This window comes from Ursus americanus, chromosome 2 (assembly GCF_024610735.1).
Source record: "Ursus americanus isolate L20-20 chromosome 2, mUrsAme1.1.p, whole genome shotgun sequence".
Lineage (NCBI taxonomy): Eukaryota > Metazoa > Chordata > Mammalia > Carnivora > Ursidae > Ursus > Ursus americanus.
Genome location: NC_142128.1, coordinates 67,387,040 through 67,402,773, shown reverse-complemented (window position 1 = coordinate 67,402,773; position 15,734 = coordinate 67,387,040). Strand labels below are relative to the sequence as shown.

At 52.7% G+C, this 15,734-nt stretch overlaps 1 protein-coding gene across 1 annotated transcript; it reads right to left on the bottom strand.

Annotated features, from left to right (window-relative positions):
* Positions 1-4,711: 4,711 nt before the first annotated feature.
* FMOD (fibromodulin) lies at positions 4,712-14,948 on the bottom strand. Its single transcript, XM_045787609.2, has 3 exons — positions 14,792-14,948; positions 11,077-12,064; positions 4,712-6,615 (listed from the first exon to the last, which is right to left on the bottom strand). The coding sequence occupies exons 2-3, from the start codon at positions 12,053-12,055 to the stop codon at positions 6,464-6,466; spliced, it is 1,131 nt and encodes a 376-aa protein (XP_045643565.1). The 5' UTR covers positions 12,056-12,064; positions 14,792-14,948; the 3' UTR covers positions 4,712-6,463.
* Positions 14,949-15,734: the final 786 nt, after the last annotated feature.

Below are 15,734 nucleotides of genomic sequence, written 5' to 3'. Positions count from 1 at the left end.
ATTAGTTAAGGATCAGGATGAGATCTTTATGAGTTAAATCCAACGACTAATGTCCTTATAAGAAGAGGAGAAGAGACAGATATGGAGAAGAACACGTGAGGATGGAGGTAAGCCCAGATGGCAGTGATGCTGCCATCAGCCACGGAACACGTAAGCCACCAGAAGCTGGAAGCGGCAAGGAGGGATTCTTCCCTAAAGCCGTCAGAGGAAGCACGGCCCTCCTGGCACCTTGATCTTGGCCTTCTGGCCTCCTGAAATGCAAAAGAATGGATACATTTTAAAAAATTGTTTCACACCGGGGTGCCTGGGTGGCTCAGTTGGTTAATCACCTGCCTTCAGCTCAGGTCATGATCTCAGGGTCCTGGGATCGAGTCTCCCATCAGGCTCCCTGCTCAGCGGGGAGTCAGCTTCTCCCTCTCCCTCTGCCTCCCCTCCACCCGTGTTCTCGCTTGCTCTACTCTCTCTCTCAAATAAATAAATAAATAAATAAATAAATAAATAAATATGTAATTATTGAGGCCAATGAAAAATGTTTTCATATTTACAAGCTGCCTATGGGCTGAGAGCCTCCAAGTGGGAGAATGGCCCAGGAAACAGCAGCGGACACTTGCACGGGGCTAGAGTCACCAGGCTGCACTGAGCCCTGGCCCATTTGCCAGAATGCCATCCTCTTCCTAAGTCACCTTTACTCCAGGGCTTAGAGCTGCTTGTGCCCCTGCCTCCCTGACCACATACATGTGGCTCTATTTTGGGACTTGGGTTTTGTGGCTCCTTCCTTGGAATAACTTTCCCTACCCCTTCCTATACAAACTGCCCTCACTGGCCCTCGTATCTGACTCACGTCAGCCTCGGGATCTGCCCTCTAAGCCTGGCGTGCATCTGTTACCATCCCAGCCTCTCTTCAGAGTCTTATTTTGCCAAGGGTCATGGCTCTGTATGACCAGTAGAGGAGCCGTGGGGACTGTGTTTACTGCTGCTGGCTTGCAAGAGGGTTCAGCACTAACCCCACCTGCTTTCGGATGCCTTTGCTTAGGTAGGTAGGTCTTCTTACCTCCTCTTGGGACTCTGACCCATTTCCTGTTATGATTGCTAAAACTGGGTCAAGTGTATTTCTGTTCTTCCTGCTCTGAGCGTAGCTGGCAACCCAGACACCCAGGAGTTGCTGCTCATTTAACTTGAGCATTTACGGTTCCTGTTGGAGCCCGGCATTACTGGGCAGCGTCTGCCTGGTCCTTTTGCTCATTTCAGGCTTTCTGGGCCCCATGCGGCAGCCAGGGACCTGGTTCCGTCTCTCGTGTCAGTCCTTCTCAAACCACCCGTGGGCTCTGTCCCCAGGGCGTTGTCTAGTTTCCAGGCAGGATTGCTGCTCTGGAAATTCAGGCTGCCATGGGATCGATCAATGTGTTTGCTCTTTTTGGGGCGCAACATGGTGGCCCCGGGGCACCCCAAGGGCTCAGCTAGTGGTGGGAGCCCTGTCTGCCAGCTTCCATCGGTCTGTTTGAGGCAGAGGACTTTCTGGGAGAGTTTGAGGTCTCCCCAGGATGCTGAATCTCCTGATGACACACTTTCAGCTGTGTATTCTGCCCCGGACTGCCGTGGTAGCGCCGTGGCACTGCCGTGGGACCACTTGTGGAGCGGGTCGCTGAGCTAGTGGAGAAAGGAGAGCTTCCAGCCCTCCCTCCCCAGCCCCAGGGGGAGAGGGTGCTTGGGGCTGCTCCTACAGCTTTCCTGGCCACTCAGCCTTAATCATTTCTTCCTCTTAAAACAAATAAAGAGACATTTTGTCCATATACTTCACTCGGCACTTAAGTCTCAAATAAAAAAATACAATCTTTAAAAAAAAAGTTTCAAGGGTTCTCAAATTAACTGTCTTGTAAATGGCTAAGCAAAGTACATGTTAGTTACTACCGTCTTCACTAAACTCCACAGCAAGTACGAGGAGAGCTTCACAAGTCCATTCTTTTGTATACTGCATGTACTAATTATTGACCTTCGAGGGCTCGGGGTTTTGCACACAATAAACATTTCTTGAGTGATTGAGCTATGCTCATGGAGACCATATATACCTTCTTTTCTTGCCTTTCTTCTATGATCCATCCTTTTGCCTATCTTTCCAGAGCTCAACTTAGAGGGGGTCTGGAAACTTGGACGAGAAAATACTATATCTTGATTTTTCACACAGCTAACAGAAATGTAACATTCCCTCCAGTCAAAAAGGTAACAAACCACTGCAGTATTAATGGTCCCTGTGGTTTTGTCACCAACTGAAATCACAGGTATTTTTATGTCATGTTACAATTATTGAAAATAGTTCAAAATGCCATTTATGCTCACCAGTACTTCCAAATGACTGTAGTTAATCAGACTTATTGCTAGGTCTTGCCATTTGTTGCATTGATAAACAAACATATCTATTTTCTATTTTGATAAATGTATTCAATGCAACTGGGTATGTTTGGAATCCCATGTATTTTATGTCTTTAAAAACATCTTGAGAAGAGGTCCATAGTTTCACTAGCCAGCCTAAGGGGTCCACAGCACACAAAAGTCAAGACTCCTTGGTTACACAGTGCCTTCTGGTACCTTGATTTTTTTGTCAGTGTCCCCTGGGGCCGAGGACCAGCTGATCAGAGCAGTTGGGAGAAAATGGAGTGGATTGAAGCCTTAAAAGGTTTCAGAAAAGGCTCTGATGGTGCAAAGTCAGATGCTGCCCTCTAGAGGCTGGAAGTCAAACTGCAAGACTGACTGTAAGGCACGTTTTTAGAGGGTTTGGCGTGCAGCTTCTTGGTACTTGGGTCTGAAATTAGAGCAGCAGAGGCAGTGGACGGTTTTACCCCTGCCCACATATCCCTGATGCTTGAAACCCTCTCCTTCATACTCTGCTCCAGCTATCTTCGCTGTCATTCAGTGACTCAGAAGCTTCCTCCCACTTAAGGAGTTTACACGCTCTGTAACCTCTCCTTCGCTGCCCCTCCCCCCTCTTCATCTAGATAACGGTGCTCTCCCTCCTTATCTATCTGCTCCGGAACTGCCAGTCTAGGTCAGGCTCCTTGATAATCCTCATGCAGACCTGTGCTCATGTCCTTCACGGCCCTCTCTGTTTGTACCTACGTGGTCCCCACCGCAATTATTTTGTGCCACGTTTGTCATTGAACTAGACGGTAAAGCCCGCGAGGTGGGGGCTGCCTGCTTTCCTTCTCTGTAGTAGCCTCGGTGTCCGCCCAAGGATGCTTGTGCATTGATGAAGAGTACATTTCGGTTGGCAATTCATAAAGGGACCGTGAATGCTAGCAGAATGGATTTAGGTACGTCAACAGTCAAGTCAGATGGCCTTCCTCTACCTACGGCACCCCAGCTACCACCAAGGCCCCTCCGTGTTCCTAGTAGACCTGCTTACATCTGTGACATGGAGACTTCAGGACCAGCAGAGGAGACACGGTATAGCAAAACTGACAGCTAGAGGTCAGATCCTGGCCTCGATGCTTCCTTCCAGGGTGATCTCAGCTTCTCTGGGCCTCAGTTTCCCCATTTGTAAAATAGTGAAAATACTAGTACCTAGGGCATTGAAGGGTTAGGAATGCTAATAAGGGAAGGTAGGTACAGTACCGAGCACATAATAAGAACTGACCAAATGGTGACCCAAAGGAAAGCCAGCCAAGCCTGATGGATCGTCCACTCCTGCTACCGTCTTGAGAAGCACTGGATATAGAAACCAGAGGAGCCTTGCAACAGGGCAGGCCTGGCTCTGGATTCTTCCCCCTGCTCTGTCTTGGTTGGGATGTTCCCAGGCGATCCTAGGAAGCAAAACGGAGAGGCAGAGGATTCTTCCTTGCAGCTTGTGTCTGTTTCTCTGCCTGCTGCACGTGGTGTCTCTGTGCCAGAGCACCCATCGAGGCAAGTGTGCCAAACTTGCTGTCCCTCAGCCGTGGTTGAAGTTGTGATTTCCTTCTGATTTTTTTAACCCCCCTCGCCCCCCATTCCTGCCTAACTCTTGCTCCCTAGAAGAAGAATCAAGTTAGTTTAATCTGGCTGAAGCCATCTTGGCACAGAATTTCACAGACTATTTTAGTGAATATATTCAGTAAGTAATAGATTCAGTTCAGTAAATATCAGTTGTGGTGATTTCCTTATTAGAAAATAGCGGATTGTCCCCAGCGCCAGTCTAGTCTGCCCCCCCCCCAACTACTGTCACATCAGCTAAGCACCTGGCACGTCGAGGCTTTCCGGAGAGACTGAATGGAAGAGCAGAGAGGCAGCTGAAGGCACTTTCCTCTTCCAGGCCTTACCAGGCAGCATCTGCTTTGACTACCCTCAGTTTTGCACAGTGGCCAGTAGAGGGCAGGCGCAGTCAAGACAACACTACTCAGGACCTGCCAGCCCCTGAATTCCTGGCTTGAGGAGGGAGGATGGTGGAGGGAGAAAAATGTTAATAATGACAGAGAAAACCCAGTTGTTCATTATCTTGGGACCAAATGGAAGGAAATGTGTAGCTAGCGGGATGGAAGTTAGACTTAAGGAAGAACTTCCAGAACACAAAGTTTGCTAACTACAACTTTTACACAGGTGACTTTTTTTTTAAACCTCCTAGCTACAACTGCCCAAGCAGAATAGATGAGAAAGGGGATTCTTCCAGTCCAAGGCCTATGTGACCCACTAGGTCCCCTTAAAGTAACCCTTCTGTGTGTGCCTTAAATGACTCCATTCTTGCAGATGCAATCATAAAATAACTTTATTGGTCAGGTTAGCCACCACTCATGCTTTTCCTGTAATAAGGATCCTTTATAGAGGCATGATGGTGTTCACATGCAGACGCTTTCTGAAGAGCCTGGGGCAGGGGCAGGGGCAGCCTTGCTCCCCACATCAGAGCTCCTTTGTTGAAATGAGCTGGTTTGGCTTTTGTGGATTTTTGAGTCTGGAGCCAAGAACATAGTCCAGGGATCCCCCCCCCCCCCAACTTCTCAGGGAAGCAGCTTCAAAGCATACACAGTATCAGAGACTTAGCGGCATCTGGGCAGAGGCCAGGTTGGGGCTACTTGTCCTCAGGCAGTCCCTGTCCCTGACCGCCCAGATGGCTCCATCCCAACGGTGCCCAAAGGAGCAGGATGGTTAGGCCTCAGGCAACATTACCTTTCAGACATGGGAAGAAGGAATTGCTCTCCAGCCAAGCTATAAAGCAAAAGGCATCTTCAGTAATGATGGTGTAGCTCAGAGATGTGAAAGCAGAGGGTTTCATCCTCCGCACGGGCCAGAGCTGGCTGCCTGGCCCAGGCTTCACGGACCCAACAAGCATCTCCAGCCAGAGCTTTCACTGCAAACTGTGACCTCAGGACAAATCAATTAACACAGCTGAGCCACAGCGTCCCCCTTTGGGCTAGCCAGGCACGTCCGGGGCTGGCTGGAGTCTGCTTCTCCCATCAGGATGTAGACTTTTCTGCTTGCATAAGAGAAAAGGACACACCACCTTTCTCATGCGTTGAGAACCACGTGCCTTGGAGGATAAAGACCCCGGATAAGGAGCGGCTGGCAACGCAGAGGGTGTTGGGCAAGGGTGGAACTCCGGGGGCTGCTTCCTCAGTTCAGCCGTGGCGGGACGTTTGCCCCTATTAGGGATGCTGATGTAAGAGAGGTCTGGCCTCTCCTGGGTAGAAGTCTGACCCACCTTCAAAGCACTGCCCAGCTGCTAAAATATAGGCCCTCCAGTTATCAAAGCCTAAGGTTGGTTGTCTCCTCCCACACCAGTCCCTGAATATTGTGATCATGCTGGTGTCCTCTGATCTGGTGGCTTTCAAGGAGCGAGGTTAGGGAGGTGGAGAGGTGACTCTTGGTTTCCTTCCCCCCCCCCCAGACACTAGTGTGACTTCTCCGCACAGGGCACGGGGCCGATGCCCACATGGCTTGGAGATGCCCGCATGCGTGAGAGCCTCTGCCTAAGGCACAGAAGAGGTGAACGCGGAGCAAGGCTGAGTGGATGAGGAAGGTGAAGGAGGAGGCAGTCGGGCAAGAGGTATTTTCCGAGGAGCACTGAGAGGGAGCCCAGAGTAATTGCGCCACCCGCCTGGCACGCAGGAGAGCGGTCAAGCGCTGCTCACAGAGAGAGCCGAAGATTGCGGGGGGAAAGCACGCTCCATGCGGTTGCCCAAGTGATTTGTAAAGTTCAGGATGCCAGATCATTGGGAAGAAACTAGGGAGTAGTGAGGTGTCTGGGGTTGGGACTTCCAAGGATTACTTCCTCTGCCACCACGTCTGTCCTGGAAAGAGAGCTGCAGCCGTGTGCCTCAGTAAAAGGCTGCCTGTCCCCTGATCCCACCTGACCCTGCCTACAGGGAAGAAGACTACAGAGGGAGCCCATGGAGTTCTGTCACATGGTCTGTCCCAAACCTTCCAGCAAAAGCCAAACCAAACCATCCAGCCAAATGCAGCGGGGCGTGGGGGCCCCCGGCCCCGTGCCCTGTGCAAGGGCTGCTCAGATCTCGATGAGGCTGGCAAGGCGCAGGCAGAGGGGCGCGTCTACGGGCATGGCGCTGCGCTTAATCTCGTTCCCGTCCAGGCGGAGCACCTGCAGCTTCGAGAAGTTCATGACGTCCACCACGGTGCAGAAGCTGCTGATGGAGAACTCTGTGGGGACAAGAGGGGCGGGGTGGGTGCGAGAAGGCCGGATCAGGGACCCGGATCCACAGGAGGCCGGTCAGCCTCTGTGAAGGGGCTTCAATACTTCTCAGGGGAGGAGTATGACTCGGCTGGGTGGGGGGGGGGGTTGTGTCTTTCGGGATCGGAGTCATACCGACTGGCACCGCTAGGGGGCAGCACTAGGGCCGGAGTGGGGTGTCTGCGTGCATCTGCGGATCCGCTTCCTAACCACCCCTAATCTGCACAGAACTCTGGAATGTCCTTGGGTCTCCTTCCAGCCAGGACCTGGTCTTTTCCCATCTGTGGGCAGCAGGGGGAAGCAGAAGGTTGTCAAAGACCAACCTTAGCAGCTTTGCTGAATTGCTCTGAGAAGGAAGGCTGGGGAAATGGATGGACTTAAATCTGGAATATCTCCTGACACTTTGCAGAAAGAGAGAGGGGCAGGAAATTAAAGAGAGAAAGCCTGGGCAGGGAGACAAGCGTCCTTGCGTGCGGGAGCTTTGAGGGGGTGCATGTCTCCATTCCGTTACCGCCAAAGGAATGAGCAAGGCCCCGGGGTTCAAGAAGGAGGAAATTCATAGACGAATAGGGCTGTCATGGACCTCAAAAGTCAAATAAATAATTCCCTTGCCTCCTGCATTTAATATGATATGGCTTACCCCCCCTTCTTTTAATCTCAAAAGAAGTCCTTTTTTTGAAGAAATTCCCCTCCCCCAAACCACATAATCTTAATAGATACAAGAGTTCTGTGTGGGTTCAACATAAATCCTTCCATTTTCCCTACAGTTGTCCTCTTGGACATATGGGCCACCTCTGTCTCAAGTCTCCTGGGTTAGGAACTTGAAGGGAAAACCCCAAGAACTCAACTAAAATTCCAGCAGGGCCAGCACAAATCACCCTGAGAAGCTGCCTTCCACACGGTTCCTGAGGGCCTCGAGAAGATGGCTCCTGCCAGAGGAGCTCCCCGTGAGGTTACCTGTCGGATCTCGGATCTCAGATCTCGGTGGGCTCTATTTCCACGGCTGTCACTAACCTAGGGCAGCCCCAGAGCTTGCCTTTGCCTCCATCAGAGGCATTCCTCTGCTTGCCAGGGAGGAGGGGAGGGGTGGGAGGAGCTGGAGGAGGATGGCCTCATGGAGGGTGTGGTCATGGGTGTGAAAGGGAAGACTTCGAGGCAGACAGTGTGGGGGCTTAAATCGGCTGGCGAGGAAAGTGCTTTTCAATTAGCACTAAAGGTTGTTTTCAGTCCCTCTTAAGAACTGACCAAGAGGAGATAGGGTGAGGCTGCAGCCCATTAACTTGTATTGCAAATGTAAGACAGAAAATCCAGCCCCAAGGAATGATGGGACACTGGACTGGGAAGAGGGGAAAAGACGGGAAATGCCCTCCTGTGGACAGCGTGCAGTGGCAGGGTGGGGGGGAGTGGTAAGGGGATGGGTGGGAATGGGGGTGGAGTCGGGTGGGGATGGTGGAGATCTTTTGGATACTTTTGGATGTCTCCCTTCTGGTCCCAGGAAGTAGATGAAGTGGCCTCTGAGTGGGCAGGTTGGGGGCAGAGCTTAGGTCAGGGGTGGTGCCTGTGATGGGTGGGCTGGGGAGAAGTCATGTGGGTTGGTAATTAGATCACTTCCAGATCTACTAGGGATGGCACTAGATGGGTTCTCTACCCAGCCTCAGGCCCTCAGACCATCTGCTAAGATCCTGGATCCCTACACTTCTATATAAATATGGGGGATACTCAGGGGCTGCTAGACACACCCCATGTATCGATTCCATCCACGCAGCAGACGCACTATGCTCCTCTGTTTGTCTTCCCTACGCTCATGAAGAGGACAGGGCTTCTGCTTGGAGACTCTGGAGGACATTTTCCAGCCTAGATGAAATACTGACCTAAGTCTTTCCAAATTCCTCCTGGGGTACCCACCCTGCTCCCTTGGATCCCACAGCTACTGAATAACATTCCAAGCTGTGTTCCCTTGCTGTTGCCAGGCTGGAAAATCTGAGGGAGATGCTAATGGAAGAGGCAAGGGGGAGGAGGGGACTGGCTTGATTCCCCTGCACACCCTTTAGTTCCTGCCCTCCATTTAGCTCCTCCCCCAGAGGATCGCTTCAGTCCCACCTCCACCACCACCCTCACTGGCTGTGGGAGGACGCCCTAGGAGACGGGCCGCAGCTTGGGGCACTGTCCTTCCTGCTGTTGGTCTGACTCAGAGAGATACTCCTCACATTCTCAGCCAGAGACGCCTGGTGCCAGGTCCTTGGATGTTGAAGGCCCACATTCAGGGTTCTCCCTACATAGCCTGGGTGGCCCGGAGAGATGGCTGCTCCTTCTCAGCGTCCCCGTCTTTGCAATGCAAGAAGTCAAACAAAACAAAACTATGCTTATCAACTTCCAAGTGGCAACGAGAGGAGAAGCTAGTCATAGTTACGGTGTATTGCTTCTCAGTTATGTGCCAGGCCCTGGACCAAGCGCTTCCTGTCTCTTAACTCGCTAATTTAAGACAAAGTAAATACAGGAATTGGTGTTATTTTGCCTCAAAAGAAAACTGACAGAGAGACTAAATGATAACGATAGATCAGCAGTTTTGGTTTAAATGACACAAGAAGGGATTTGGGGAGAGACACCGAACATTTTTAGGTTGTTTGACTTCATGGAGAACTTTCTCGCAAGACCTTGGGACACTTAACTGAAGTGGTTTTGTCATCCTCAGAGCTTTGTGAAGGGGCGGGCCACCCTGTATTGAGTGGCAGATGTGCTCTGCATGGACACAGGCGGTGACAGGGAGCCGTGATGGCGCCCTTCCCGCCCCGACTTTCTCTGACTGTGTATCATTAGGCAGTAACTAATGGGTTCTCTCCCATGACAGCTGCTCTTTGCTGTCACATTCTCAGGGTCAAACAGCACATAACGTGACATTTCTGATGTGACAGTCCTTCCAGATTTGGAGTAGGGTGGCAGGTGCCTTCTGGGTGGAATCATGGACAGCCATGAGTAAATGTCAGACCCTTTGCAGCATGCGACATCTCAGAGACATCTCAGAGCATTGGCCCATTCGGGAATAAGACCCCCCCCCCGCCAAAAAAAGAAAGAGAGACTTTACATATAAAACAGTTTGGTGCTCATGATGGTGTCTTGCACTTAGAGCCAGAGGACCAGACACCTCCCCTCCTTGCCTGCCCTGCTGCCGACCTCTGGGACCTGGTGCCTCTCTCACTCAGAGGGCTGTCCTGCCTGCTTGTGTCTTGCTAAATGATTGATCTGTTCCCTGAGCACCGGGAGAGAAGAGATGAGGGGAGAGGATGAAGGCTCGGTCCCTATCAGTGCTTTGATGGTAACGTTTGCTCACAGCAGGCTCCGCTTCAAAGCCTTTTGCCAGGGGTCGGTAGTGAGTCCTTTCCCAGGGAAGGGGGGACTTTGCTGACCGAGGAAGGCTCAGTACCTTCCAGCTGGGATTCCAACATCAGAGGCCCTGGGGTAATGTAAGCACATGCTGAACACGGGATCCTGACACAGAGCTGAAAAGCAACTAGATCATTCTATCTGAAATGAGTATTTTAGTTCTAAAAGGCAGAGAGGCAGTCCTTTTGATTCCTTTAGGTATTCCCCAGGAAGTACTTGGAAAACAAGAGGTCTGTGTCCTTGCCCGCCACCCCAGGGCTTTGTGGTGATAGGGCCCCTGTTACCCTGGGGGGACCTCTGCCCCAATACCAGGGGCTCCTTGTACTCCAGGGAGAACGGACCAGAACAAGCACCTCATTCAGCTCGGAGAGGTTGCACATTCTTATCCAACAGCTGTTATGTTTAAAACACAAACAAACAGCCAAACACACGGCAGACTGTAGAGGCAGGAGGAGAGCATGTGGAAACAGAGAGCTCATCCTCTTCTGGGTCAGTGAATAAGAACAAACGCCGTGGTTCCTTGACAGCCTGCCTTCCTCCCAAGATGGACCCTAGAAGCTCAGCCGAAGTCGCCCTCTCTACGAACTGCTCTCATCCCACGCTCTGCAAGCTCATCTCTCCTTGCTCCTCAACACGGGAGCCCTTCCTCTCAGACACACAGATGTCCTGGCTGTCCCCTCCAGGTGACCCGTGAAATGACTGGCTCCTCTGTGGCACTCCCACTTCCCAGAATGGCTTTGTCCCTTTCCTCCAGCCCGCGCTCACTTAGCTCTCAAGACTTAGATCGAAGCCTACCTCTTCCGGGAAGTCTTCCTCCAAGCCAGCCCGCTCCCCACCCAGACTTTTCCCAGCACTGCTGTTTGGTCTAGGGGCGTGCCATCTTGGACCTCTCGTACGGGGGTAGAGCGTGGACTGCAGGTGGCTTCCATTTTGCTCTCTGGTTGCCCTATTCTATGCCTTTTGCATTGCTGCTGGCACTCACAATAGAGTTTTTTTTTTCCCCAATGAAACAGACAGCCACTCCCCACTCCCCTTTGTCAGTGTCTCACCATTGATCCTATTGCCTTGGAGGTAGAGGTTCTCCAGGTTGGTGTTGACTGGGGGGATCTTCTGCAGCTGGTTGTAGGAGAGGTCAAGCTCCAGGAGGCTGCTGGAGTTGAAGGTGTTGGTGGCCAGGCCGTTGTTGGTGAGACTGTTGTGGGACAGCCGCACGTACAGAAGCTTGGGCGAGCCCCGGAAGTAGCTGTCGGGGACGGAGTAGACGTTGTTGTGCTCCAGATACAGCTGCTCGAGGGCGGAGGGCAGTCCGTCAGGCACCTTCCGCAGGTGGTTGTAACTCAGGTCCAGCAAGATCAGTGACCGGAGGCCCCTCATCGCACTGCCCACTTCCTGGATCTCGTTGTGTTGCAGGTACAGGGCTGTGAGGTTCTCCAGCCCCTCCAGAGCGTTGTTGGGGACCCGTGAGATCTGGTTGTGGTCGAGGTGGAGCTCCCTCAGGGATCGAGGCAGCGGGCCGGGCATCCGGGTCAGGTTGTTGTGGTCCAGGTACAGCCTCTCCAGGTGCCTCAGCTTGGAGAAGATCTTCCTGCCCACCTTATCGCTGGTGATCTGGTTGCCATGGAGGGCAATCCAGAGCAGTCCGGTGGCATTGTCGAAGACGCCTTCCTGGATGGACGAGATCTGGTTGTTCTGGAAGTAGACGTACTTCATGCGGGAAGGGACGAAGGGCAGGTACTTGAGGTTGCGGTTGTCACAGTACATGGCGGTGGGGAAGTTAGGGGGGCAGTCGCACTCCTGGGGGCAGTCACGGGGCTCTGGAGGGGGCGGAGAGCCGTAGGCATAGGCTGGGCCTTCCTCCACCCCATAGGGGTAGGGCTCATAGGGCTCGTAAGGGTAGGGGTCATAGGGGTCGTAGTAGGTGGACTGCTGGCTACGGAGGTAGTGGAACCACCAGTGGGGGTCTTCGTCATACTGGGCCCGGGAGAGGGAGCAGAGCCCGGCCAGCAGCAGGAGGGAGGCCCACTGCATTTTGTCTCTCTGCAAGAGAGGGGAGAGAAGAGAGCAAGCAGGCATGAGGGAGACAGCAGGGAGGCGGGGTGGGGAGCCCTGGGCTGGGAGCAATTCGATCTAACCCCGCCGCACAGGCTCCTGGGAGTGGGAACCCTGCCCTCACTTCCCGCATGCCTCCCCCCAGTGCCGGCTCTGCGCACCTGGTCCAGCTGGACCGTGGCTACCTGGGGGAGCTGGGTACATTTTATAGAGTCACAGAAACAGAGCCTTTGAGATTAGAAGGAACTTGAATGGGGGGCACTGCGTTTTTTTTATCGAGGGGCAGATCCTTAGAAGCCTCTAGCAACCTGAAGGTTCTGTTGGTGGAGCTGGAAAGCCCCAGCAGTCATCCCTGGGGGGGTGGGGGGGGTGGGTGCTCTTCAGGCCTGAATTTCTATTCAGTTTGGATTCCCCGGGGATATAATATTTTCCAAGAGTCCAAGGAAAAAGCCCTCTTGTTCTTTCCATGTCTCTGGGAAACCTCCAGAAGTGTCTTGAGACCTCAAAGGGGAAGATCTGAACTACTCCTGGAAGATCTTTTGGTCTCTTGGGCAGGCTGGGGGTTTCTGGTTTCTAGTCTTTGGGGAGGGGTGTGGTCCGTCTGCAGTCCTCGCAAGGCTTGGGCTGCTTTCCAGAATGTCGGTGTCTGTAGCAGTCTGCGGGGTGAGAACACCCTCTGGTTGGCAGTCTGCGGCTGCCCACGCTACCTGGCTGGCACAGGGTCTTCATGTAACAGCGACGGTCCCCTCCGGGCTGGGGACACTGGCACCAGGTATGGCGTTGTCTTCTAGGGTGGGTACCGAGCGTGTGCAGCCCGAGTCTGTGCACTTGGCCTCTGTGGTGTCTAGTAAAGTGTTGGCCCCCTTCGTGTTCCGCCATGGACATTATGCTTGAGCCATGTGGGCCCCAGAGAAATGAATGAGGAACACTGAAAAGTGGACTAGGAATTGAAGACACTTGTGTATACCCAAGAGAACGTGGCTTTGGAATGGGATTCTGGCATCCCCCTCCCCCCTCCTGAGCTACCTGTGATGACATCTGGATTACCAGCCTCTGTGACCAGCCCCCCAGTGCCAGGCAACCTGTTACCTTGAGCTTGTATGCTAGTAAGATGAGAAGAGGACAGGCTTGGAGAGAAAGGTGGGTTTGGTGCATTCTGGGAGGGAAGCTGAAGGTAAGAAAGAGGAGGAACCTACTGGTCACCCTACTCTGAATACCTATAGCCAAGGCATTGGAGAGCCCTTGTGAGCAACGGGAACCTTCCAGAGATGTGAGTGTCACCCTTGCACAGAGGAAGCTTAGAACCTTTCCTGGTGCTGGAAGGGTGCCATACATCCCTCACATTGCTGTTGGGCCTCCTGGGGTTGGCAACTGGAGATAGAAGAAAGAAAGGAATCTAAAAGTCAGCATCAAATCCAGTGAACTGGTGGGAAAGAGCCTGACTGTGACCCTCAATCTAGAAAGTCTGCCATCATTCCTCCCAGGCCCCAGACCTCTCTGTTTCCTGAAGGTGATTCTCGTTGGCCCCCTTCATTCCATTAGCCTCTGGGCTGCGGTGGAGAGGCACCTGGCTCATCATCAAGCAGCCTCAGGCCTCAGACAAAGAGCCCACAGTGTTTCTGAGAAGCCAACCCAACTGCCCACTGCCTGGGCGCGCTGGCTGGGCCCTGGCTCCGGCCAGGAGAGAAGACGGATGGAGCGGCCCACTGCCAACAGCACATTTTTCCGTGCACAGCCCTGGGCTGCTGCAGGACCAAGGTGGCTGTCTGGAGGCTGGCACAGTGAGCCTCTGTCTCCATTTCTCCTTCCAGACTGGGCACCTTGGCAGACAAGAACCACCTTCCTCTTCAAGACCCAGCTTTCCAGGGGCTGTGTATCCTGCCCACTTTGGCCTCTCCTTAGGAGCCATGACTGCTAAGAGGGCTGGGGGAGCTCATGGCTCTCCTCCCTTCCATCTCTTAGCAGTGTTGCTCCCAAGTCAGATACTCTTACATTCCCCTGCCCACCCTAATGGCAGAGACCTTCCCGTGCTCAGAGTTTTGTGAGGTGGAAAGTTTCTGGGATTGGCGCTCCCTGAGTTGTGGGGAGCTGACTCAGAAGTTAATGCTGTTCTCTCATTTCTCCACTCTAGAGAATGATCTTTCCCTCCTATCAGGGTCGAGGAGGTCAGACCAGAAGTCATTTCCTCAGCTGGATTGGACTCTCCTTCACAGCTCCCTGAACATGGCTGATTCTCAACACTTCTCTTTATTCTCTCCCTTTCACCCCAGCAACACACACAGACACACAGACACACAGACACACAGACACACACACACACACACACACACACACTCACACCCACACCCTTCCCCTATAACAGCACTCAGGTACCATCATCTGCCTACAGGACAGACTGCAGGGCTGGGGTGGTGGGATTACGAGTACTAGCAGGGCAGAGCTGGCTTCCCTGGATACCTGCTCCTGCCCTTTTTCATGCCTGAGAAGGGGAGGTTACCCCCACCCCCAACAACCAGAAAGGACCCATAGGACAGAGGTAACATGTTCCTTCTACTCCCCTTTGCCCCCTCTCCAGCATCCTGGGGTCATGGCCCAGATGGGAGAATGAGGAGTGGCTCTTCCCTGCCAACCCCTCTCCCCACGCCCCAGCCCTTTCCTTTACTCCCGTTATGGAACTACAAGGGACAAAAACTGAAGTAAAATGACTAAACTTACCTCCAGGTGAAACTTTCAGAGAGTGACCACGTCCCTCTGTCTGGCTTCCTTAGGTTGGAGAACGTGTGAGAGAGAGAGAGACGGAGTGTCTACTGAGAGTGTGCGGGTCTGTGCCAGGCCAGGGTCCCGCCCCCGAATTCCTAATCAAATATTGTGAAGAGAGGGACTGAGGAGGCCGGATCCTGGCTTTTTCGGCTCTGCTGCAGGGGCGGAGCTCACACTCAACCAAGCAAAATCCTTCCGTCTGCCTGACGTTAGGAAAACCACCTTCTTTCCACTCACTTATCTTCCCTAAAGCATTGGCAGCTCTGAGTCTCTTTCTGCTGAATGAGTTAGTGGCGTCCTGGAAGGTATTTGTACAGTCTCTTACCAAGTGCCTGGCTTTCTCATTAAACCCACAAGGGCAGATGCAGGGCTGGGGAGGGCCAGCATTGGGGAAGAGGCCATCTTAACTCTTTCAGCAACCCACGTGTCACGCCCGAGAACCAGGACTACTCAGCCTTCTCGCCTCCCTCCCTCCCTACCGGTGGTTAGACTAGTGCACGGGCGGGCATGACACAGGACAACTGGCTCTGGGTTGAGTTCTGTCCCTTACCAGTGTAGACCCACCTGGGCTGCAGGATTTCTCTCCTCCCCTGGATTAATGGGAAGGAAGGGGAGCTCACGTTTGTGCATCAGTTACGGTAGGCCAGCATCACACACTTTCATGTAATCCCCTGGCAACCACCTACTTTCTGTCTCTATGAACTTGACTACTCTATAAACCTCACAGAAGTGGAATCGTACAACAGTTGTCTTTCTGTGACTGGCTTATTTCACTTAGCATCATGTTCTTAAAATCCATCCATCATAGCACGCGGCAGAATTCTCTTCCTACAACAGTCCCTTGTATGTGCAGACCGTATTTTGTTTATCTGTCCATCCATTGACGGACATGTGGGTA

What these genes read in the sequence shown, in the direction of transcription:
- FMOD (XM_045787609.2), bottom strand. Translation starts at nt 12,055, where the DNA reads ATGCAGTGGGCCTCCCTCCTGCTGCTGGCCGGGCTCTGCTCCCTCTCC. An exon ending in CCAAGGCAATAGGATCAATG is followed by an intron (nt 6,616 to 11,076) that starts GTGAGACACTGA and finishes TTGTCCCCACAG; the next exon opens with AGTTCTCCATCAGCAGCTTC.